The following is a 25,458-nucleotide window of genomic DNA, read 5'->3' as shown; positions in this document are numbered from 1 at the left end:
TGGGATGCCCCTGTAGGATCTAATGGGATGTGCCTGTAGGGTGGGATGTTCCTGTGGGATGGAATGGGATGTCCATTCAGGGTGGGATATCCCGGCAGGGTTGGGTGGAATGTCCCTGCGGGGTATAATGGGATGTCCCTGTGGGGTGGGATGTCCCTGCAGGATAGAATGTGATGTGCCAGCAGTGTGGGATGTCCCTGCAGGATGGGATGTGCTGATGGGATGGGATGGGATGGGATGGGATGGGATGGGATGGGATGGGATGGGATGGGATGGGATGGGATGTCCCTACAGAGTGGGATGTCCCTGCAGACTGGGATGTCCCTGTAGGATAGAATGTGATGTGCCAGCAGTGTGGGATGTCCCTGCAGGGTGGGATGTGCCTATGGGATGGGATGGGATGTCCCTACAGGGTGGGATGTCCCTGTGGGATGTGCTGTCCCTGCGAGATGGGGTGGGATGTGCCTGTAGGGTGTAATGGGATGTCCCTGTGGGATGGGATGTCCCTACAGGGTGGGATGGCCTTACAAGGCGGGATGTCCCTGCAGGATCGATTGGGATGTCCATGCAGGGTGGGATGGCCCTGCAGGGTGGGATGTCCTTACAGGGTGGGATGTCCTTATAGGGTGGGGTGGCCCTGTGGGATGGAATGGGATGTGCCTGCAGGATGGATTGGGATGTCCATGGAGGATGGGATGTCCTTACAGGGTGGGATGTCCCTGCAGGATAGAATGTGATGTGCCTGCAGGATGTAATGAGATGTCCCTGTAGGATAGGGTGGGATGTGCCTGTGGGATGGGGTGTGCCTGTAGGATGGGCTGGGATGTGTCTGTAGGGTGTAATGGGATGTCCCTACAGGATGGGAGGTCCTTACAAGGTGGGATGGCCCTGTGGGATGGGGTGGGATGTGCCTACAGGGTGTAATGGGATGTTCCTCCAGGGTGGGATGTCCCTGCAGGGTGGGATGTCCCTGCAGGGTGGGATGGCCCTGCAGGGTGGGATGTCCCTGTGGGATGGAATGGGATGTCCCTGCAGGGTGGGATGTCCCTGCAGGGTGGGATGTCCCTGTGGGATGGAACAGGATGTCCCTGCAGGGTGGGATGTCCCTGCAGGGTGGGATGTCCCTGTGGGATGTGCCTGCAGGGTGGAATGGGATGTCCCTGCAGGGTGGGATGTCCCTCCAGGGTGGGATGTCCCTGCAGGGTGGGATAGCCCTGTGGGATGGAACAGGATGTCCCTGCAGAGTGGGATGTCCCTGCAGGGTGGGCTGTCCCTGCAGGATGCCCATCAAGCTCCAGCTCGCAGCCGTGCCCTCCTCCTGCCCTACATTCTGCTTCCTCCCGCCCAGCGTCCTCCCCGTGCTCAATGGGGGCTTTGTTTGGAAGGAATGCAAACAAAATTCGGGCTGTGTGAAAGGGCCAGCTCATCATTTGTACCTCTGCAGTGGACTGGAAAATAATGTTTTCTCCCTCCCTCCCTCTGCAAGCGGTGGCCGTGGGTCTGTCACTTGTCAACAACAGTCACTTTGTGATTTAGTGGCAGAGGGGGGATCTGGCAGGGGCTTGGGAAGGTGGAAAGTGATATGGAAATGATTATGGACTTAAAGCTGTTCTGCTGCTGCAGCTCCTGGCTCTTCATTAACATCTCATATCTGAGAGAGCTGGAAGCACAAATCCCTTGAGCCAGTGGTTGTGTATCCAGCAGGACATTGAGGGTTTGAGCCCGCACAGCTACAGGGGGGGTGTGGGCAGCATTCCCTGTGGCTGTGGCATGGAGGGGCCTGCCTTCAGTGCCCAGTGTGAGCTGGCAGCCCCTGGAGCTGCTCCTGGGCCGTGGCTGCCATGGCTGGCAGAGCAGACCCGGTGTTTGTGTGAGGGCAGTGCTCGCACTGAGCGTGGGAGCAGGAGCCCAGAAACTCCATCAATGCTTCTGTGCTTTCTAAAGCTGACTTCAGGTGTGTCACACCTGGGCCCATGGAATCCCAGAGTCCCAGACTGGTTTGGGTTCAAAAGGACCTCAGAGCCCATCCAGTGCCACCCTTGCCACGGCAAGGACACCTTCCACTACCTCAGGGTGCTCTAAGCTTTGTTCAGCCTGCCAGGGATCCAGGGGCAGCCCCAGCTGCTCTAGGCACCCTGTGCCAGGACCTGGGCACAATTCCTCATTCCCAATCTCCCATCCAGCCCTGCCCTCTGGCACTGGGAGCCATTCCCTGGCTCCTGTCCCTCCATCCTTGTCCCCAGTCCCTCTGCAGCTCTCCTGGAGACCCTTCAGGCCCTGCCAGGGGCTCTGAGCTCTCCCTGGATCCTTCTCCCATCCAGGTGAGCACCCCCAGCTCTGCCAGCCTGGCTCTGGGGCTCCTCTGGGCTCTCTGCAGCAGCTCCAGGTCCCTGTGCTGTTGGAATGCCTAGGGCAGGTGGAATCCCTGGGCACAGGGACAGAATCCCTCCCTTTCCTGCTGCCCACACTGAAGGATCAGCCCAGGGCTTGGGAGATTTGGGGTTCTCATGTCCAGCTCTCACCCACCAGCACCCCCAGGCTGCTCTAAGCAACAGGTGAGGAGTGGAAATGGGCAGGAAATGCAGAAGTGACCTGGGACCTGTGCTGTGCTGAAGGGTAGCAAACATTTCCATATCTTAATTGGAACATCTGCAGTTGATAAGGTTTTCCTAAGCCTGGCCCATGTTCTTCCAGGTTTTCCTGTGAATTCCAGCTTGTCCTGCTGAAGGTGATAAATATCTTACCCACACTTAATGAGGGAGTAATTTCATGCTCATCTTTAATTCATGAGCTCTTTCATTATCCCCCTGTGATGACGAGATGTCTGTTCAGGTTTTCTCTGCCCGTTGCCCTCTCCAGCTCTTTCCTGAAGTGAATTTTCCTGGAAACCTCCCCATATGTGTTTTCTGGGAAGCCTTTGTGTTTCTGCTGTTTATTGTCAACAGCCTGGCTGGCCAGGCACTGCAGCCATGCAGGAGTCTGGTGGAACTCCTCTGGAAGTGTTTCCAGGGAAATTCATTGCTATTTATAACAACCTTGCTGCTCTGAGGGCTGAACTGGTATTATATTGGAATGGGAGCTGACTATAACATGGGATTAGAGATTTATTTTATCCCTAAATACTGGAGTTGGCTAAATCCCTCACAGCAAAGAGAGGAGTTAATTTCCTTGGCTGGGTTAATAATTTACTTTATCTTAACACATAAAAAGTGGCTCTCAAACACTCTGCTGCATCTGGGCACAGCCCAGAGGTGACTGTCACCATATAAAATATTTCACTGACATGTTTGGTGTTCATTTGTTTGGTTGTGTTGCTGGGGACACGACGTGGCAGCAAACACCTCCCTGAAATGCTGACAAAAATACAGGGCTGGGTGGATGTGGGGCAGTTTTGTATCTTGGCAATCAATCCTTGAGCAGGTTTGTATTTCCAGTCACGTTTGTGTGACAGTTCCTACATTGATTCACCAGTGTAAGCTGATGTGAGGGATGCAGCAGTGCTGGGGAACAAAGGAGCCCTGACCTGAGGTGGCTGGGAGTTCCCAGGCTGCCATCCTGGGATTAATGCCCAGAATTAATCCCAGAATTCTTCAGGTCAGAAAAACCCTCCAGGATCATCAAATCCCAGCTGTGCCCAATGCCCAGAGCACCAAGTGCCACATCCAGGCCTTGCTGGGACCCCTCCAGGGATGTCCTTCAGGGCTGGGCATTGTCCAGCTCTCAGCCCAACAAATTCTGTGTGCTGGGTGTTGGCTGAAAGGAGTTCAAGGCAGAGCTCCCATGCAAACTTCTTATGTAATGCTGCATTTCATAAATTCTGTTTAATCTTGCTTGGTATAAAGTGACCTTGTAGATTTGGGAGGGAACTTTGGGCCTGCAGCTGCTGCCTTTTAAAAAGTCTAAATATAAGCAGGTTTTTGGAAAGCATGAGGGATGATCAGTGGTGTTCTCTGATTGGATTTGAAAGCCAGGATGGTGGTGGCACCTAATTAGTGTCAGAGCAGTGTGAGGGGATGGTTTGGAGTGTCCTGCTGCTCTGGTGTAGCTCTGCTGTAATTCTTGTGGGCAGATTTGGGAAGGGAAGGTTGGACCTGGGGCTGCTCTGGGTGGAGAGACCTGGAGGGGCTGAGGGAGCTGGGAAGGGAATGGAGCCCCAGGAGGGGCTGAGGGAGCTGGGAAGGGAATGGAGCCCCAGGAGAGGTTGAGGGAGCTGGGAAGGGGCTCAGCCTGGAGAAAAGGAGGCTCAGGGGGGACCTTGTGGCTCTGCACAAGTCCCTGACAGGAGGGGACAGCCAGGGGACAGGGACAGGACAAGGGGAAATGGCCTCAGGCTGGGCCAGGGCAGGCTCAGGGTGGACACCAGGAGGAATTTCTGCATGGAAAGGGTGCTCAGGCCTTGGCAGGGGCTGCCCAGGGAGGTTTGCAGTGCCCATCCCTGGAGGGATTTAACAGCTCTGTGCATGTGGCATTTGAAACTTTCTGTATTGGTACTGAAAGTAAAAACCTTTTTCAATGATCTGTGCTTGGCTGAGCTCTCAGAGCATTGGTGACACTTCTGCCAAGCCTGGCTTTGTCTGTCCCACACCCAAGGCTGAGGCAGGGATGGGTCTGGACAAGCAGACTGAGCTCTGACCATTCTCCTTTCCTTGCTGGTTAAAGCTTTGGGTGGCTTGAACTGTTCTGCATGCCTGGGGAAGCTCAGGGATGCAGAGCTGGGTTTGTCATGCCAGAGCTCCAGGACAACACTCTAAGGTACAGGGGGATTGTTGGGGTGTCCTGGGCAGGAGTTGGACTGGATGGGGATTTTTAAGGAGTTTTGAATAAGTTAGAGACAGGACTTCTGAAGTTTTTAGATGATGTTATTTATTGTTCTTATTTTTCACATAGACAGGAAGGGTGAGTTTGGCTTCCATTGTTACAGCAGGGTTCAGAAGTTCTCAAGACCCTTAGTTACAAGACTTTAAGGAGCTATGGACTAATAAAACACTGCTAATAAGGATACTTCTGTTTTTGACCCAATCCTTAAATATTTTGTCTTATGGACTCGTGCTGCATTGTCAGCTTTCTTTGCTAATTAAATTATGACACACAAACTTCCAGTACTGCATTCTAAACTTGTTTACCTTTGTAACTACTTTATTATTTTATATCTTAAACTCTAAGCATCTAAACTGTCTGAGACACTGTGTGTCTCTGCTTTAAATTATAAATCCACACTCTTGCTTTCAGCACTTAAGTTTGGAAGCCTTTCCCAAGGTCTCAGATCAAATCCTGTGATTAATTCTGAGCTTTGGCTCTCAGAGTTCTCAGAGTTCCCTGCATTTTGGATCCCAGCAGTGGGTGATCCCTGTGGCTCCTTCCTGCTCAGGGTGTTCCAGAGCAGTCCCTGAGGCCCTGGCTGTGCTCTGTCCCAGCTCCCTTCCCATTTCTGTGTCCCTGCACATCCCTGGTTTACCTGGCAGTCAGTGGAAGAAGAAAAAAAATTTGCTGTTCTGTCCCAGCTATTCAGAGCTCATGTAGAATTGATTTTTCTTTAAAATAACTAAACACTAATTACTTATTTATGTGTTTGTTTATTTTAGGGATAGACTTCAAGATTAAAACTGTTGAACTACAAGGAAAGAAGATCAAGCTCCAGATCTGGTGAGTAACACAGAGTTTCCCTCAGCAGCAGGTGTTCCTGGGCAGAGTTTGCTCTTCTGGATTCCCTCAGGGCTGCAGGTTTGCAGCTGTGTTCTGTGATTCCACAGGGCCAGCTCCACTCCATGTGTGTGTCTGCAGCAGTAGCAGTGCTTGTAACCACTGGCCTGGCTGCTCCCTGGGACAGGCAGCTGGCAAACCTCCTGTTTTAGGGGGGGGAGAGCATCCTCACAGGCTGTGATTTAGTGGGAAGTGGTTTGAAACTGGAATTTTTAAATTAGGACTTGCCTCCAGTCTGTGACTATAAATTGACTCTCAGCCTTGCTTTGTGTCAGCAAGAAAATGCAACCCAGGGCTGCACTAGGGCTGGAATTTTCCATGCTCAGCTGTGGAGAGGCTCTCAGCTGGCAGCAGCACAGCTGCTCTGTGGGGATGTCTGACAAGAGGCAAAGCCTCAGCTCCTTCCTTTGAGCTGCTGTGCTTTGAAGCTGAGGCTTTGCAGCAGGTCAGGTCAGCTCAGGAGAACCCATGGCTTTTCCTGGCCCATGGGGCTGGCTGGGCTCCCTGCTCACCCTGCATTCTCCCAGGGCTCTGAGCTGGGATTTGTCCCTTTTGTCCCACCCACAACAACCCCATGGCTCCATAACCTGGGTGTCTGTACATGCAGGGGGGTGAGTTCCAGTTCTGGGGGACCCTGATCCTTCCAGTCATCCCAGAATAATCATCCCAGGATAATCATGACTGATTTCCTTCCTAACCAGCCTTCTGGAGCCCTCCTGTCCTCAGCACCCTGAGGAAGTGTTAGAGCTGGCAGAAAGTGGGTTTGGATGGGATATTGGGAATTAGGAATTGTGCCCTGGCAGGGTGGGCAGGCCCTGGCACAGGGTGCCCAGATCCCTGGCAGTGCCCAAGGCCAGGCTGGACATTGGGGCTGGACATTGCGTAGGACAGGATGAGCTTTAAGGTCCTTTCCAACCCAAACCATTCCATAACCCTATGATTAAACTGAATAAGAAAATCATCATTAAATGTAAAAACAGAAAATATAGAAAAATTAGGATATTTATGTATAAAGAGTAAGATGTAATGAAACTGTTACAGATTGTGGGGTGTAGTGCCTTGGGGAAGTGGAGTTGGGTGAGCTGAGATTTACACAGTGGCAACTTTTAAATGTCACAAAATTGGGAAGTTGTGGCCTGAACCTGCTGCTTGTTTCTGCTGGGTTCAAATTGCACTTTTGAAATGAAACTTGGGAAGCAGAAAATGAAACTCCTACTGAAAAAAAAAAAAAAAAAAGAAATGTCAGTGTTGTGTTTCCAACTTTTCCTGTGGCAGGAGTTTGCCCAGCAGTGGCTCAGTGTCTTTGGAGGTGTTTTGTGCAGTGCATCTCTATTTCCCCACTGCTCCTGCCTTTGAACTCACTGCACATTTGCAGGAGCTGTGCAACATTCCCAGAACATGCAAGGCAGCAGCTGAGTGAGCAGGGGGTGGATTTAGGGGAACATTTCCTGTGTAAAGGCTGCTCTGGATCTGCAGGAGATTCCCATGGGGCCACCTCTGGAGTCCTTATGGATGGCCCTGTCCTTCAGGTGTGACACCACACAGCAGAGCAGCTCCTGGCTGTGGAAAAGGCCCCTCTGACAGCCTCACTGACCTCTGAAATTATATTTAGGACTAAAGCAAGAACACAAAGGTCAGGCTGAATTAGAACCTGCCTGGGGTGAGCAGTAACTCAATACTCAGGAGCTGTTGAAGCTGGGGTGCAGCTCTGTAAGGAGCAGGCTGGATCAGAGTTCTGCTGCTGCTCCAGATGGAAATGTGCTGTGAGGAGCAGGGTGGGACACAGCCCTGGACTGCCCTTCCAAAGAAATGAGCTTATCCAGGGCAGACCCACCAGGATATCCAGGTTCTCCCACTGCATGTCAGGTTCTGGGTGGAAGCAGTCCAGGGGCTGAGGATCTCCTTGGCTGGGTCATTTTCCAGCTGGGAGAAATGAATTCATACACATTTAGGAGTGGAAATACTTTAAAAGGCTGGGAGCTGGAGGGGTTTACAGTGCTGAATGGCTAGAAGAATATTAACATTGTCAAGAGAAAGAATGAAGGAGCAGAGTGATGGATCCAGGAGAAGATGGTGCTGGCTTTGCTGAAGGACTTCAAAGGGACAGGGCAGTGGAGCTAAAACTTGTGTTTAGTGTGATATCACAAATTCAGGAACTCAGAGTGGCTTTGAAATGGAAACCAAAAGGCTTTGGAGTTCCCAGAACTCATTATCGTAATGGGGCCATTGAGAAATGAAATGGGATTTTCCTGGGCAGGAAGGGAGGGTGGCAGTCCCACAGAGCACAGGTTTGACCAGCACTGCTGGGGAGAAAGGGACTTTTTTAGGGAGAACAAATGGGAAAATGAGGGTTCTTCATGGTGTCAGAAAATCCTGGATATCCGAGCAGGTAGGGAGGGTCTGGTAGAACTTGCTGCCTTTTTCCAGCACCAGAACATCAGTTCTGCCCTGAGGCTGGAAAGTGGCACGTGGAAAACACCAGGAAATGAAGTTTTGCTGGGAAGCTCCCCATGGGATGTAGGGGTAGCTGCAGGTGTCCATGAACAGGTTCACAGGGGATTTCACAAGAGCCTGGTCAGGTTTGGACTCTCAAATCCACAGAGAGGATCCTTGGTTCCAGAATTCCTTAACCACTGGGAAATGGAAGCTGGAAAACCTCTGGGCTGCCCAGGTGCTTGTCAGGAGGCACCAAAAGCAGAGCTGGCTTTGTCATCCAGGCAAAGCACAGCCTCAAAGGAATGGAACTGGCAGCTAAAAATTGAATTTTTTCTTTTTTTTCCACTTAGCTGCTCCTCCAACTCTCCTACCTTTAATGACATTTGTGTGTCAGCCTGTTTTCCTACAGTCTTCTGACTGATTCCAAATTTTAGGAACAGCTTTATGTCTTTAGTGTGCAGCTCCTAGCTGTGTGGAGGACTCTGAAATAACATTTTTCTCTCAGTGCATCTCTGCTGGCAGCACTCTTACATGGCCAGAGAAGTGTCCTCAGGATCTTGGTTGATTCAGCAATGAGCTGGTGTCAGAAATAAATCATCCTGAGTCCTCCCAGGTGTGGGAATTCCCTGGGATGTGCAGGTTCTGCTGTTTAGGGAGTGTGGTGGTGACCAGAGCTGCACACACCTCCCTTCCCCAGTGCCATCAGCCCCATTAATTTCTGCAATTAGCCCTAGAATGGCTAGGAGTTAATTCTGTTTGCTGAGGGCTTTTGAGACTCGAGGTGGAACATGTTTCTCTGTCATGGCAGTCCTATAAAACAATTGGAGAATTCTCTTGTTTTGGATTTCTCATTATGGAAGCCGGAGGTGTTCAGCCTGGAGAAAAGGAGATTCAGGGGTGACTTTATCACCCCCTACACCCCCTGAAAGGTGGCTGTGCTCAGCTGGGGCTGGGCTCTTTCTCCAGGCAGCACTGACACAACCAGAGCACACAGCCAAAGGGGAATTTAGGCTGGATATCAGGGAAAAGTTCTTTACAGAAAGGGTGATAAAGTTCTGGAGTTACTGGGATGTGGTGGAGTGCCCATCCCTGGGTGTGTTTAACAAAGCCTGGATGTGGCACTGGGGGCCAGGGTTTGGTTGAGGTGGTGGGGCTGGATTGGACTTGATGATCTTGGAGGTCTCTTCCAACCTGGTCATTCTGGGAAATCTGAGAATTTGGGGAATTTGGGAATTTTCAGGGACTGGGGAGGTGGTGGAGTCACCATCCTGGGTGTGTTTAACTGGAGTGCCAGGGTTTGGTTGAGGTGTTGGGGATGGATTGGACTTGATGATCTTGAAGGTCTCTTCCAGCCTGGTGATTTTGTGATTCTGTGAATTTTTTCCTTGCTGAATATTACTCAGAAAAGCTGAAATTTGCCAGTCATGAAGTCTGACAGAGCACAGATCCCCAGGATCACTGAGGTGGGAAAATCCCTCCATGGCCATGGAGTCCAACTGTGCCCAATGCCCACCCTGTCCCCAGCCCAGGGCACTCAGTGCCACATCCAGGTGACACCTGCAGGGATGGGCCCTCCAAACCCCCCTTCCAAGGCCTGAGCACCCTTTCCATGGATCCAGCCTGCCCAGATTCCTGCCCTCCAGCACATCCTCCCCTCCAGGGCCTGGCTGAGGGTGCCCTGAACGCCCTCCCAGCCCATCCATGAAGGTGTTGGGCAGCACTGAGCCAGCCCTGAGGCCCTGGTGCCCCTGCCCAGCTGGATGTGCCTCCATGCCCAGCTTTATCCAGCCAGGAGTGCTGAGCCAGGGACACTTTTCCCTTTAGGAAGGGAAATCCTCAGCCTGGTGTTCCATGGTCCCTCCAGTGCAACACTGAGCTGCAAATGTAGCAACATTGAGACACTAATAAAATTCTTGGGATTATTTTGCTAGGAATTACTTGCTTTAATATGCTGAAGAGCTTCATTTTGAGCCACGTGGACTGGCAGGATGCTCACAAATCATCAGATCCAATCTCATCTTGCTGCAGCCATGTAAATCTTTCATCAATAAATCATAATGCATTTTAAGGTTTCTTTAGTCTCTGCCAGGTCAGCTGGAAAGCTGTCCCAGAAATTCCTTTCTCTCCAGGTTAAACCTCTAATATGATACAGCTGATGCATATTTTAATGTTGGCACGAGAATAATCCAAATAGATTTTTCACTTTCCTTGAGCATCTCCTTTCCCCAGTCCCACAGGACAGCCTCCTTTGTCTTCACAAAGCTGAGCACCCAAGCTCCCTCCCTTTCCAGCTCTGTCTCATTCTCCTTGGCTCTTTCAGTAATCCTTGCCCACATCCATGGGAGCTGGGAGAGTGAGCCAGTCTGTGCCCACAGCGAGGTTTGAACAAAGGGCTGGGGAGCCAGGGCAGCAAACATCCCCTGCAGTGTCTGCTGCAGTTTGCCCAGGGTGGATCCAGCCCTCGTGGGCACCCACACAACCGTAACTCATTTCCTCTTGCCTCAGCCAGCTCTAATCTCCAGCCATTAGGAGTTATCTCTGAATAATGAATGGAGAATCCATTAACCAGGGGAAAGGGCAGCTGTAGCATTTATTTAAAAAAAAAAAATAAAAATGCAAACACTCCAGGTTCTTCACTTCTTCCCTCCCCAGCTTTCTTCTCTTCCATTAGCTGAGCTCCAGCTGCCAGAAAAAACAGTGGAGGAGTTAACCAGGGAGTCAGCTGTAGGATGTGACAAGCAGTGAGTAGCAGCTCCGTGCTGCCTACTCCAAGTTGGTGTAAAAGCACTCAGAATTGTTCCTGTGACAGGAAGGAGAATCACAGATCTCAAAAATCTGGGGTTGGTGGGGTTGGTCAGGCTTCTCCAGCTTGGTAGGAGCCAGTGGGGCAGAAGGTGGTGGCAACTGGGTACAGAATGTGGGAAGAGAGAAAATAATGAGGGTGTGAGTGGAGATAATTTGCAGGAGTTTGTCCTGAGTGAAGGGAAGGATCCCTCTCTTTGGGATATGCTAGGAAAGCCATCAATTAAATAATTAAATTCCTCCAAATTACTTCATGGAATCCCAGAATGGTTTGGGTGGGAAGGGACCTTAAATCTCATCCCTGGCATGGCAGGGACACCTTCCACTGTCCCAGGGTGTTCCCAATGTCCAGCCTGGCCTTGGGCACTGCCAGGGATCCAGGGCAGCCACAGCTGTGCCAGGGCCTGCCCACCCTGCCAGGGAGGAGTTAACAGCTGGGACAAGGAGAGAGACTCTGGGTCTTTTATGGAAGATAAGCCAGAAAAGGTGAAGCTGTGAAGTGTAAATCCAGTCAAGGAGTGGATTTAAACTAATAATAATTCCAGCTGGAGAAAAGTCACTGGAAAAAGTCCTGTGAAATCCAGTGCAGCCAAATGCCAAGTCCTGGAGTTCAGTGTGGGGCCAGCAGTGGGGTCAGCAAACCTGGAAATGTCCCAGTGTGGGGCTGGTGAGGCTCCAGCTGAGTGTCCTGGGTGTTCCTGGGCCTTGGACATCCCCATGTCCAGGGGCAGTGGGAGCTGGGGCTGTACCTGAGCCCTTTGCCCAGTCAGGGCAGGCTGGGGAAGGTTCCAGAAGCACTGCACACATTTCAGGCACAGTGTGGGATCCCTGGGAGCTGGGGCTGTACCTGAGCCCTTGGCCAGTCAGGGCAGGCCGGGGAAGGTTCCAGAAGCACTGCACACATTTCAGGCACAGTGTGGGATCCCTGGCTGGTTTGTGGAGCTGGGAGTGGAGTCAGGGACCTCCTGAGGCCACAGGCAGAGATCCAGGCCTGGCAGGGCATCCCTGGCAGAGGGGTTTGGGACCTGCCTGTCCCCTCCTGTGCTCCTTGCCCTTGTCCTGGTGTCACCAGGAGCAGAGGGACATCAGTGCCTGAGTGTGCTGTGGGGCAGGGAGACACTGGGCCTTCCTGGAGGAGTTATGGAGTCTGGAACCTTGCTTTAGTCCAGTTTAAATCTGGGGACACCTTGGGGTCTACCTTGTCATGGAATCACTGAATCATAGAATGGTTTGGGATGGAAGGAACCTTAAAGTTCATCCAGTGCACAGGGACACCTTCCACTGTCCCAGGTGGCTCCAAGCCCTGTCCAGCCTGGCCCTGGGCACTGCCAGGGATCCAGGGGCAGCCGCAGCTGCTCTGGGCACCTGTGCCAGGGAACAACAATTCCTCATTCCCAGTATCCCATCCAGCCCTGCCCTCTGGCAGTGGGATCATTCCCTGGCTCCTGTCCCTCCAGGCCTTGTCCCCAGTCCCTCTGCAGCTCTCCTGGAGCCCCTTCAGGCCCTGCCAGGGGCTCTGAGCTCTCCCTGGATCCTTCTCCCATCCAGGTGAGCACCCCCAGTTCTCCCAGCCTGGCCCCAGCCCTGGAGCAGCTCCATGTCCTGCATGTCCTTGTCACATGAACAATGTCACTTCAAACTGTGTGTAAATGAACAATGTCACTGAAACAGTGTCTGTAAAGCTCCAGTCTCTGCGGTTTGTGGCCTCTGAAACACCCTGCAGAACGTGCAGTTAAATCTCTCACATTCATTCTCATTTTTTTCTCAATATTCAGCTCATTCCCACCTTCCTGCCATGCAGGTTTCTTTAAGCACATCTCATCCCAGTTTATTCTCAGTATTCAGCTCATTCCCACCTTCCACATCTTATGCAAAGACCCCAGGAAAAAACAGGAATTCCAGGCTGTCACTGCTGTTTCTGATCAGTTCTCAGCATATTGCTCACACACCAACATTTAACAGCACAGAGTTCGATCAGAAATGGCAGAATTTACATTTGCAGCATCAAGTTAAACAAAAAAAAAGTTTTAAAGTTTTATCAGGCTGATCTGAGAACAGAATTCCTCCCAGGGTTAAGTGTGAGTCTCTAAAAATGTTGGGTTGTTGTCTGTGGATTCACCTTGCTCTATCTGTGACATATGTCTTGTTACTGATAAGTAAAATATTATTTTAAAAAACACCTTATAAAATCAAGCCCTACTATTTCAGCTAAACGAACAACTAACCTTAAAAGTTCCTGTTGAAATAAAAATAATAAAAATAAAAATCAATTTACATAGCAATCTATTCTTATAGAAAAACAACTCACACCCACAAAAAAGAAAATTCTCCACATATAAAACACTTCCCAAAGAAAAATGTAAACTACCTAAAAAAAATTAATTAATAAAATAAATAAGTTTCAATAAATTACTAACATATTAAATTCAAACACAGTACCTTCTAGTATTCCTATAAATATAAACTATTAAAATAAAAATAAAATTAAATTAAAATAAAGAAAAAAATTAAATTATATTACAACTATGTAAATATTTTTAATTATATTAAAACTATGTAAATAAAAATATTTAACATTTACTAAAGCTATGTAAATAATTTTAAATTATATTAAAACTAAATACAAATTTTAAAAATGTATTTCAACTATGTAAAAAAAATTTGACATTTATTAAAACTATGTAAATAAAAATTTTAAAAATTATATTAAAACAATGTAAATATTTTAAAATCATATTTAAATTATGGATATAAATTTTTTAAAAAATTCTCAAAGCTATGTAAATAACAATTTTAGAAATTAAAACTATAAATAAATTTTTTTAAATTTATTAAAACCATGTAAAGAAAAAATTTTAAAATTTATTAAAACTGTAAATAAAATTTAAAAGATTATATTAAAGCTATGTAAATAAAGTTTAAAATTATATTACAACTGTGTAAATAATTTTTAAAAAATTATATTAAAACTATGAAATAAATTTTTTAAAAATTTATTAGAACTATGTTAATAAAAATTTTAAAATTATTTTTTAAAATTACCTTAAACCTATGTAAATAAAAATGTTTAAAATTATAATAAAACCGTGTAAATGAACATTTTATAAATTATATTAAAACTATGTAAAAAAATTGTAAAACATTTTATTACAACTACATAAATAATTTTTTTAAAATCATATTACAACTATGTAAATAAAAACTTATGTTAAAAGTATGTAAATAAAAATTATAAATATTTATTAAAAGCATGTAAATAAAAATTTTAAAAATATTTTTAATCATTATCTTTAAACTATGTAAATGTTTTTAAAATTATATTAAAAGAATGTAAATTTTTAAAAATTATATTAGAACTGTAAATAAGAATTTTTAAAATTATATTGAAAAATGTAAATAAATTTTTTAAAAAAGTATTAAACCATGTAAATAAAAATCTTAAAAATTATTTAAAATTATCTTAAAGCTATGTAAATAAAACTGTGTAAATAAAAATTTTAATTTTTTTTACAACTGTGTAAATAAAAAATTTAAAATGTATAGTAAAACTAGATAAATAAAAAAATTAAAAATAATATTAAAACGATGTAAACAAAAATTTTAAAAATATAATAAAATTATTTAAATATTTTATTGTATTAGAACTATGTAAATAAAATTTTTAAAAATTGAAGCAATGTAAATGAAAATATTTTAAATTATATTAAAACAATGTAAATAACAATTTAAAAATTATTAAAAGTGTATAAATTGTTTAATTTATGCAAACCATGTAAATAAAAATTTTAAAAATTAAAATTTTAAAATAAAAATTTTAAAAATTACAATTAAAAAATAAAACTATGAAAAACTAGAATAATTTTCCATAAAAGACGTGGGTGTCGGTGCCGAGCTGTGGTGTCTCCGCAGGGACACGGCGGGGCAGGAGCGCTTCCACACCATCACCACCTCCTACTACCGGGGCGCCATGGGCATCATGCTGGTGTACGACATCACCAACGCCAAGAGCTTCGAGAACATCAGCAAGTGGCTCAGGAACATCGACGAGGTGAGTGCTACGCTGGGCCTGACGCTTAAACCTGAGCCAGGCACCCAAATGTGAGCCAGGCATCCCCTAAACCTGAGCCAGACATCCCAAACCTGAGCCAGACACCCCAAATGTGAGCCAGGCATCCCCAAACCTGAGCCAGACACCCAGATGTGAGCCAGGCATCCCCTAAACCTGAGCCAGGCACCCAAATGTGAGCCAGGCATCCCCAAACCTGAGCCAGACATCCCAAACCTGAGCCAGACACCCCAGATGTGAGCCAGGCATCCCCAAACCTGAGCCAGACATGAGCCAGACATCCCTAAACCTGAGCCAGACACCCCAAATGTGAGCCAGGCATCCCCAAACCTGAGCCAGACATCCCAAACCTGAGCCAGACACCCCAAATGTGAGCCAGGCATCCCCAAACCTGAGCCAGACATGAGCCAGACATCCCAAACCTGAGCCAGACACCCAGATGTGAGCCAGGCATCCCCAAACCTGAGCCAGACACCCAAATGTGAGCCAGGCATCCCCTAAACCTGAGCCAGGCACCCAAATGTGAGCCAGGCATCCCCAAACCTGAGCCAGGCACCCCAGATGTGAGTCAGGCATCCCCTAAACCTGAGCCAAACATCCCTAAACCTGAGCCAGACACCCAAATGTGAGCCAGGCATCCCCAAACCTGAGCCAGACATGAGCCAGACATCCCAAACCTGAGCCAGACACCCAGATGTGAGCCAGGCATCCCCTAAACCTGAGCCAGACATCCAAATGTGAGCCAGGCATCCCCAAACCTGAGCCAGGCACCCCAGATGTGAGCCAGGCATCCCCTAAACCTGAGCCAAACATCCCTAAACCTGAGCCAGACACCCAAATGTGAGCCAGGCATCCACTAACCTGAGCCAGGCACCCCAGATGTGAGCCAGGCATCCCCAAACCGGGGCCAGACACTCCAGATGTGAGCCAGGCATCCCCAAACCTGAGCCAGACATCCCTAAACCTGAGCCAGGCACCCGAATGTGAGCCAGGCATCCCCTAAACCTGAGCCAGACACCCCAGATGTGAGCCAGGCATCCCCAAACCTGAGCCAGACATCCCAAACCTGAGCTAGACCTCCCAAACCTGAGCCAGACATGAGCCAGACACCCCAAACCGGGGCCAGACATCCCAAACATGAGCCAGGCATCCCAAACATCAGCCAAACCTAAGCCAGGCACCCCAAACCGGGGCCAGGCATCCCCAAACCTGAGCCAAAAATCCCAAACCAGGGCCAGGCACCCCAAACCAGGGCCAGATATCCCAAACCTGATCTCCTGTGTGTGCTGTTTTCAGGGTTCCCCATCGGAAGAGGAAGAAATTATGAATCTGACTCCATGTTCTTAGAGGGCTAATTTATTATTTAATGATATTATATTATATTGAAGAATGCTATACTAAACTATACTGAAGAAGAGTGAAAGGATACTTACAGAAGTTTTAAAAGATACTAATGAAAAACTCATGACTCTCTCCAGAGTCATGACACAGCTGGCTGTGATTGGTCATTAAGTCAAAAAAATTCACATGAAAACGATAAAACAATTTGTCCCTCACCCCTGTTGTCCCTCACCCGTGCTGTCCCTCAGCCCATGGATCCAGGCTGTCCTGCTCCCCCTGCAGAGCCCCCAGCAGCTCCACATCCCTGGGGCTGTCCCTGAGCTGAGCCAGGCTGGTGCCCTCCATGCCCTGAGGGTGTTGGGCAGCACTGAGCCAGCCCTGAGCCCCTGGTGCCCGTGCCCAGCTGGATGTGCCCTCATGCCCAGCTTTATCCAGCCAGGGTGCACCCATCCAAGGCAGGACCAGCCAGTTTCTCCAGGACAATGCCATGGGAGAAGGTGCCAAAGGCTTCAGCAAAGCCCAGGCAGATGCATCCACGGCCTTTCCCTCCTCCATTAAGGTCACGCTGTCACAAAAGGAGATTAGGGTGGTCAAGCAGGACCTGTCACAAAGCCAGACTGGCTGGGCCTGATCCCCTGCTTGTCCTGCACGTGCAGAGTGTGATCACAGCCCAGGTGATCTGCTCCAGGACCTTCCCCAGCTCCTGAAGTTCCTGGATCCTCCTTCAGTAATTCTTGGAGCCTGGCATCACACTGGGCAACCTGCAGGGGGACAGGACCTCCCCAGCTCCCCAGGACTGATGAGAAATGATCCATATTCCCTCTCCAGAGAGGCCTGTGCTGCAGGGAATGGATCTGGGCTGGATCTGGGATTCCTCATCCCTGCCAGGCTGGCGCTGCATCCTTCTGCCCCACACCATGAGGAAACACCAACCCCTCCCCTCCTCTCCCTTTGGAGACCCTGCCCCACTCTGGTTTCTGCTTCCCTTCTCTCATTTCTCTCTTTGGGTCCTGCCCCTGTTTTCCTCCCCAATCCCTTTTTCTCCCCTGGCTCATCCCTCACATTGTGCAGTGACAAAGTGGAGAGGAAAAAACCATTAACCAGTGCTAGGAAGTCATTAGGAGGCTGGGGTTAATTAACAATTAATTGTTCCTCTGCCACTGCAGTGCATGGAGCTCCATTGTGGGCAGCTGTAAAGGTGCCCCGATTGCAGGTGCAGGTGGTGGCCTGGCCACACCAAAGAGAAGCAGGTATTTAGGGTGTGAGGGGGACATGTGTGACCCTGTAACCCTGTCCCTGTGTCCCTCCAGCATGCCAACGAGGATGTGGAGAGGATGCTGTTAGGAAACAAGTGTGACATGGAAGATAAAAGAGTTGTCCCTAAAGCAAAAGGTGAACAGGTGAGTAGCAAACAAAAACTTCTTTATCCAAGTCAGCAAATCACTGCCAAGACTTCTGCCTGCTCCAGGGGGTTGGGATGCCCCAGTGGGGTGTGCCAGGGAATGAATGCAGGAGCTGATGGATGTGAATCCTGGGAATGTTTGCTCAGAAAGTGCCATGAATGGGGTGAGCTCAGCTGCAGTTTCTGCTTCCTTTGATAACTCAAAATTCCCAGACATCCCTGAAGTTCCTCACAGTGTCACAGTGTGTGGTGTCTGTCCTCTTAGGCCCATACACACACTGGGGATTATTTAGTAGATTTTAATTGTTTTGAATTGTGACATTGTGAATCTTCTGAACCACCTTACCTGGCTGGTGCTTTTGGTGCCAGTTGGAAGGGAGACACAGAATCCCTGAGGTTGGGAAAGAGCTCCCAGACATTGAGTCCAACCAGTGCCCAATGCCCACCTTGTCCCCAGCCCAGAGCACTGAGTGCCACATCCAGGTGACACCTGCACGGATGAGCACTGCAAACCTCCCTGGGCAGCCCCTGCCAAGGCCTGAGCACCCTTTCCATGCAGAAATTCCTCCTGATGTCCACCCTGAGCCTGCCCTGGCCCAGCCTGAGGCCATTTCCCCTTGTCCTGTCCCTGTTCCCTGGCTGTCCCCTGCAGTCAGGGACCTGTGCAGAGCCACAAGGTCCCCCCTGAGCCTCCTTTTCTCCAGGCTGAGCCCCTTCCCAGCTCCCTCAGCCCCTCCTGGGGCTCCATTCCCTTCCCAGCTCCGTTCCCTTCCCTGGACACGCTCCAGCCCCTCCAGGTCTCTCCTGGCAGGAGGGGCCCAGAGCTGCCCCCAGCACTGGAGGTGCCCCAGCAGTGCCAGCACAGGGGACGGGCACTGCCCTGGCCCTGCTGCCACCCCAGAGCTGGCACAGCCCAGGGGCACCCCTGGCTTCATGTCCAGCCCAGTATTCCCTCCTTTATAGAAGCTGCTGACCCCAAAGTGGTGGTGGCACCACTGGAACATGCTCAGCCTCTCTAACCTCCCTCTCTCTGTTTGCTGCAGATTGCCAGGGAGCACGGTATTAGGTTTTTTGAAACTAGTGCAAAAGCAAATATAAACATTGAGAAGGCATTCCTCACATTAGCAGAAGACATTCTTCGAAAGGTAGGTGCTCACAGCATTCCTTGGGAACAAATATCCTGAATTTCTAGCTCTCCTGTTGTGATCTTCACCTGTGTTGTTGCACTTTGACTTTGCTGTGCTGAGGCAAAGCAGTCCCTGAAGGAGCAGGGCTGAACTTCTGTAGCTTGTTTGATGTTTTGTTGTTGTAGGGGGCCTGCCTATAGGGAGTAACATCCATCAGAGCCAAGAACTGAAATTCCTGTTTGTTTGGGCCTTACACTCATGGTTGTTGTGCCTGTGCTGGAGTTAAATGTTTCCATTGGTGTGGAGAGAATTGTCCTTTCCTGACAGCCCATGGAGAGAATTCTTTCCTGCCACTGTGTCTGTGCACTGACAGCTCTTGAGGGGCTGTTGGGAGGAGTTCAGGTGTGGAGGGTGGGGCAGGAATGAGCTCTGCCACTCCCAGCTGTGGCGTTTCATTGGGGGTTCCATTGCCCCACTTCATCTGGTGGTTAGCTCCTCTTCCTGTGTGGTGCAGTGAACCAATGAACCATGGAATCAATGAGGCTGGAAAAGCTGAGAGCACCAAGTCAAATCATCCCCCAGCACTGCCAGAGCCACCACTGATCCATGTCCCCAAGTGCCACATCCACAGGGCTTTTAAATCCCTCCAGGGATGGCCAGCTTTCCCAGCAAGAAATTGTTCTCTGTATCCAATCTAAACCCTCCTGGCCCAGCCTGAGGCCATTTCCCCTTGTCCTGTCCCTGTCCCCTGGCTGTCCCTCCTGTCAGGGACTTGTGCAGAGCCACAAGGTCCCCCCTGAGCCTCCTTTTCTCCAGGCTGAGCCCCTTTCCAGCTCCCTCAGCCCCTCCTGGGGCTCCATTCCCTTCCCAGCTCCCTCAGCCCCTCCTGGGGCTCCATTCCCTTCCCAACTCCGTTCCCTTCCCTGGACACGCTGCAGCCCCTCCAGGTCTCTCAGAGGTGCCCCCAGCACTGGAGGTACCCCAGCAGTGCCAGCACAGGGGACGGGCACTGTCCTGGCCCTGCTGCCACCCTGGGTTGTGTCTATGCCCTGTAGCAGCTCCCTGTGTGCCCAGCGCTGCTGTTTCTATGGCCTTGACCTCTGTCAGGAATTCAAAATCCATCAGCTTCCTGCAGGTGCCACTGAGGTGTTCCAGGACTGAGCTGGGCTGGATCCCTGTGTAGCTCTGGGACCATTTCTGTGGGATGTACTCCCCTGGCCAAGGGCTCAGTGCACACAGAAACCATTTCTGGGACCATTTCTGTGGGATGTTCTCCCCTGGCCAAGGGCTCAGTGCACACACAAACCCCTGTGCTGGAACATTCCTGCCTAGGAGCAGCTCATGGGAACTCTGTGGAGCTCCAGACACATGGGTTGGCCAACCCTGGCCCTTGTTGTTCCTGTTCCTCCACAAATGAACCCCATCCTGAGCCTGTCTCAGCCCTTCCTTCCTCCCTCCCTCTCCCGTGTGATAATTCTGTGGATAATGTCACCCAGTTGTCACTGCAGTCCTCACTCATTTCTTCAACAGCTTCTGACAAGCTTTGTGTGATAAATGGGTTGAAAAACCCTGGCCTTTGGTGAACAGGAGGTCAGACTGCAAACCATACCAACCTTTGGGCTTAAATCTTCATTTTTGGCCTCTGTCATTATCCCGCGGGTTCTTTGGCAAGGCTTTGACGAAGAGAGTTTAAAAAGGAATGTGGAGAGTGAGTTGTGGTGAGGGTTTGGGTTCCTTTCCAGCCAGCTGGAAGTAGATGTTGGTGTTGGATCAAACCCACTGGAGTGGGGTTTTGGCTTTGGTGTCACCAAGTTCCGTCCTGTGACAAGGAGGAGCTTGTGTGTCCTTCCTTGGGAGCTGCTGTCCCTGGAGCAGAGGCTGGGAACAAGCCCAGTTTATCCATAAAAACTCTGGGTTTTGGAGGTCATTAGTTCACATTATCTGAGTTCAGCTTGTGGTGTTTGCAGGCTGGGATTTCCTTACTCCACCAAACCCAGCGTTGGCTCTAAAACAGTTCCAGCTGACTTTGGGGTGGTCCCACTTCAAGCACTGGGTTTTTTCCCAGCTTTAGATTTATTTAAAACAAACCAAACAACAGAAAAAAACCTTAAATTGGTTTTGCACATTTGTGCTGGACTGGAGGGAGGATTTCTGCCTTTCTGAGGACTCTGTGCATAGTTGATCTCAGTTCCCTCTGGTGATGCCAGCCCCCAGCTCTGGGTGTTTTCCTGGGGGATCTCCAGGGCCAGCTAACTGTGTTCACTTGTTTCCTTGCAGACCCCTGTAAAAGAGCCCAACAGTGAAAATGTAGATATCAGCAGTGGCAGTGGGGTGACGGGCTGGAAGAGCAAGTGCTGCTGAACCTTCTCCTCTCTCACCAATCGCCATCCACCGCCCCTTTTTTCTCGCTGCAAAACAAACCACTCTGCCCGTTTTTTAACCTGAAACCAATGGTTTTGTTCCTCATCTTAACGAGCTCCTGCCTCCCCTTGGTTTTCTGGCTAGGACAGCTTTGCCTACTCCAGTTTTCTCAACACATGTATAGGAAATTCATCTCCGTGACTTCATTTCCATGTCCCTGCTCAGCTCACCACTACGTTTGGGTTGTATTATAGTCCCGTCCCTCCTGCCATTAAACCCCAGAGCAATCATACTCAACTCTCTTCTGCAAATTGTATAAGAATAAAGGTTAGAATTAACAATTGATTTTGTACAACAGTGGAATTTTCTGTCATGGATCATGTGCTTGAGTCACCATATTCTCTAGATGCATCAGGCAAGAGCCAGGAAAAACTCATTTTCGCCTTGAGTCCGTGAGTGGGGTTTCTTTGTTCTGTGCCTTATGTGGAAAAAGGAACTTTTATTTTCACTTTCTTTTCTCTTTTCTGGTGGAAGCATGTGCAGGAGACATCCCATCCCCCCTGTGCCATTGAGTCCTGACCTCTGTAGTGGTTGCTTTCTGTAACGTTGGTGTCATGCATCGAGGACAAAGGGTGGTGCAAAACAAAAGCAAACTCCATGTAACCTGCTGTGTCTCCTCTTGCCAATCCCGCCGTTCCCAACTCTTCCTGCTGCCATTTTTTTTCTCTCACTTTGCCGCTCTTTCCTTTATTTCTTTTTCTTTTTTTTTTCTTTCTTTTTTTTTTTTTTTTTTTTTGCCTGCATGCTGCTTTGATTTGCATTTCTCCATGGTGTGATGTGTTAATGGAAAGGATGGCAACGCAGTGTGTTTGCCAAAAATTTAATACAAAGCACTGATTTAGCTTCCGAGGTAAAAATGTTGAGATTCCTACTAACCCCCCTAGGCCTGTCCGTCACTAGTGGTTCCCTCCTCCTCCTCCTCCTCCCGCGTAGCCCCGGCCTTTCCCCCCATATGGAAGAGTTATTTGCATGCACTAGTTTCTATGGAGGGTGATGTGGTTGTCTACTTTCTGTGTATGAATATAACATGGATCCCCAAACTGACAGCAGTTCATTAACACGAGCTCCCAGCTTCTGTCCCCGAGGGCTGCGGGGCCGGCCCGAGCCCGAGCGGAACTGGATGGAAAGAGAAGGAAAGGAAAGGAAACAAACCAGCCAGAGGGCAGTTTAATTTATTACCTCCCTGGAAACTTTCCACGTTCCAGTGTCCGCAGCGGCCGCGCCGGGCCAGCCCCGCTCCGGATCCCGGCGGGGCAGCTCCCTCGGGATGGAGCGGCGGCCTTTCCATCGCTCCTGCCGCTGGCTCCGGCGCTGCTGGCCCTGTCCTGCCACTGTCACCGGCCCTGCTGGCCCTGTCCTGCCGCTGGCACCAGCCCTGGGCACCGAGCGCTCGCCCTGCGCGGCCGCTGCCCCGCGTGGATCGCCAGCGGTGAATCCCCGGCGGTGAATCCCGGCTCCAAACCCGGCCCCGAGCCCGGTCCCAGTGGGGAGGACACTCGGCAGCCGCCCCGAGCCCCTGGGCCCCGCCTGTGCCTGGCTCCGGCCGCGGCCTTGGCACCGGCCCTGGCACCGGCACTGGCACCGGCAGTGGCTCCGCTCCGCCCTCGCCGCAGCCGCTAACGCTGAGTGAATTCTAATGAAATGACGGTGTTTTAACACGGAACTCCTGGTCCGGAGCGGCTCCTCACCGAGGTGTCCCCCCCTGTCCCTCTGTATTTGGCATTTTGTCCCCAGCGTGTGTGTTAACCCTTCCCAGGCGAGTGGCTGGTGAGCTCGGCTCAGCGTACAGAGTCCGGCCCCTTCCGGCTAAATCTGCACTTTCTAACGTGATCAAAAAGGGAAAAAAAATGGCGAAATCTACATCAAGGGTGGTTTTTCTTTTTGTATAATCCTTGTTTTAAACGTGAGCTTTTTATTTGCTTGCAGGGGCTCGGCTCCCTGTGTGTGCCCCCTTTGTAGACGCTGTGCCCACTGCAGGCACAGGTGGAGCCCAGGCCACTCGCTGGTGCCACTCGCTGGTGCCACTCGCTGGTGCCACTCGCTGGTGCCACTCGCTGCCAACACCGCCCCCTCGTCCCTCCCTCCCTCCCCATCAATAAAACTGAGCTGTTTCTATCGGGTCTATTTCTGTTCCTGTCCAAGCTCCAGCTGCAGGGCCGGGAGGAGGGAGCAGCACGATGCTGAAACAGATAAAAAACCCTAAAATTAATAATAATATTAATAATAACGATGATGTCGGAGGAGTTTGCAGTAACTTGATGTCTGCTGGTATCTCAACTCCCTGCTCGTTCCAGACTAACTGCTTGTGAAACCTCTGCTTGGAACCCAGCCCAGCCCTGTGGAGTAGAGAAGGGCAGCGGGAGGTGTCAGCAGCCCCTCCGTGCCCCCGGAGGGAGCTCGGCGCTGCCCTTTGGTCACCAAAACAAAGAGTTAAACCATGAAATTGGTCCTGCTAAACCAAACCCGAGCTCGGCTCTGCCCCACGGCCGTGTCGCGCGCCGGGGTGGCCGCGGCGCTTCATGCCCTCGGACGGTGGAAACAAAACAGCGTCAAGGTCTTGGATTAATTCCCATGCCGACAATTTTTTACTTAATCTTTTAATATTTTTGCTACTCCACTCTGGCTTTTTATTTAAAACACATTCTTTTGTACCACTTACTGTATCAAATTGTATAAAAGATCACTGTCCCATTCTTGGTCGTACCAAGAGCAAATAAAAGCTTTTATAAACTTGCATTGGTGACTTCCTGGGCCCCTTGAATTCCCTTTGGCTCCGCTGGGAGTGAGCCCGGCCCTGGAGGAGGTGGGATGAGTCCGCCCAGAATTTCAGGGCTGGTTTGCCTGGCGTGGTGCTGTTCCTGCTGCATTTCCCAGAGCTGCCCAGGGCAGGGTGGTGGGAAGGGCTATGGGGGGTCTGAGGCTGCCCCATCCCCATGTGGAGCCCCCTTGGGGTGGGGACACCAGCTTGGGGGTGTGAGGTCTCCTCTGGGGACCTGCTGGGGAGGGACTTTGGGTGTTTTTTGGGAAAAGTTTTTTGTTTTTCCACCCCATGTTCTGCACCCCCTGCCTTGGGTGGGAGTCAGGGGTGGCTGTTCCAGCTCTCCAAGAGCCCTCAGTGCTGTGCCACTGTCCTTCCCCAGCCTGTCCCCTCTGCCAGCCTCTGGGGCCAGCAAAGCCCAGTGAGGGACCATCCCAGGGACAGCAGAGGACCCATTGCTGCTGCTGCCCTCCCGCTGCCATGGTGTCCTTGTTCCGAGAGTGTCCCCATGCCATGGTGTCCCTGCTGCCATGGTGTCCCTGTTCCTACAGTTTCCCTGTTCCTACACTGTCCCCATGCCATGGCGTCCCTGCTGTCACTGTGTCCCCACTGCCACGGTGCCACTGTTCCTACAGTGTCCCTGTTCCCACTGCCACGGTGTCTCCACTGCCATGGTGTCCCTATTCCCACAATGTCCCCAATGCCACAGTGTCCCTGCTGCCATGGTGTCCCCACTGCCATTGTTCCTACAGCATGCCTTTTCCCACCATGTCCCCATGCCGTGGTGTCCCCGCTGCCACGGTGTCCCCGTTCCCATGGCGCCGGGATCCGGCAGAGGCTGTTTTGCTGTTTTGCTGTTTTGCTGTTTTTGTGCCGCCGCTGGGAATAAAGCCGGGAGTGCGTCATGGCCGCGGTGCCCGGCAGGCCCTGGCAGGGGGCGAGGCCGTGGGAGCGGCTCAGAGACCCCAAATCCTCCCCATCCCGGGGCTCACGGCGTGGGAGAGCCCCCACAGCCACCCATGGGTGCGGGATTTGGGGGGGAACTCCCAGAGAGCCTCGGGGAGAGGGGACCTGGCAGGGACCTTCCCGCATGGACACATCCAGCAGCTCCCAGTGTCCCGTTTGTCCGTGTCACCCCCGGCAGTGAGGCTCGGCCCTTTCCCCATCCTCCTCCTCCTGCTGCTGGATTCTCCTTTCTGTCCCCATCCCGGCTCCATCCCCATCCCGGCTCCATCCCGGCTCTGCTACATACGTGCCCTTCCCTGTCCCCTCTCCTTTCCTACAGCTGTTCCCTCCCTTTCCCTGCTTCTTTCCCATCCCTGCTGCTTCCCTTCCCTGCTCCTGTTTCACCCTTCTCACTGTTCCATCTCTGCTCCATCCCATCCCATCCCATCCCATCCCATCC

The 25,458-nt window shown here is 50.4% G+C and overlaps 1 protein-coding gene across 1 annotated transcript in view; it reads left to right on the top strand.

The window, feature by feature from the left end:
• Positions 1 to 24,031, top strand: part of RAB10 (RAB10, member RAS oncogene family) — a 50,299-nt gene extending 26,268 nt beyond the window's left edge. The window contains exons 2-6 of the mRNA XM_058802812.1: positions 5,583 to 5,643; positions 14,848 to 14,986; positions 17,656 to 17,745; positions 18,791 to 18,892; positions 21,152 to 24,031. Coding sequence (XP_058658795.1) covers positions 5,583 to 5,643; positions 14,848 to 14,986; positions 17,656 to 17,745; positions 18,791 to 18,892; positions 21,152 to 21,235 — 476 coding nt within the window. The 3' untranslated portion in view covers positions 21,236 to 24,031. The remainder of the gene's footprint in view (positions 1 to 5,582; positions 5,644 to 14,847; positions 14,987 to 17,655; positions 17,746 to 18,790; positions 18,893 to 21,151) is intronic.
• Positions 24,032 to 25,458: the final 1,427 nt, after the last annotated feature.

This window comes from Ammospiza caudacuta, chromosome 3, assembly GCF_027887145.1.
Source record: "Ammospiza caudacuta isolate bAmmCau1 chromosome 3, bAmmCau1.pri, whole genome shotgun sequence".
Classification (NCBI taxonomy): Eukaryota; Metazoa; Chordata; class Aves; order Passeriformes; family Passerellidae; genus Ammospiza; species Ammospiza caudacuta.
The sequence above is the reverse complement of the archived record's forward strand: the minus strand, read 5'-3'. Positions and strand labels throughout refer to the sequence as shown.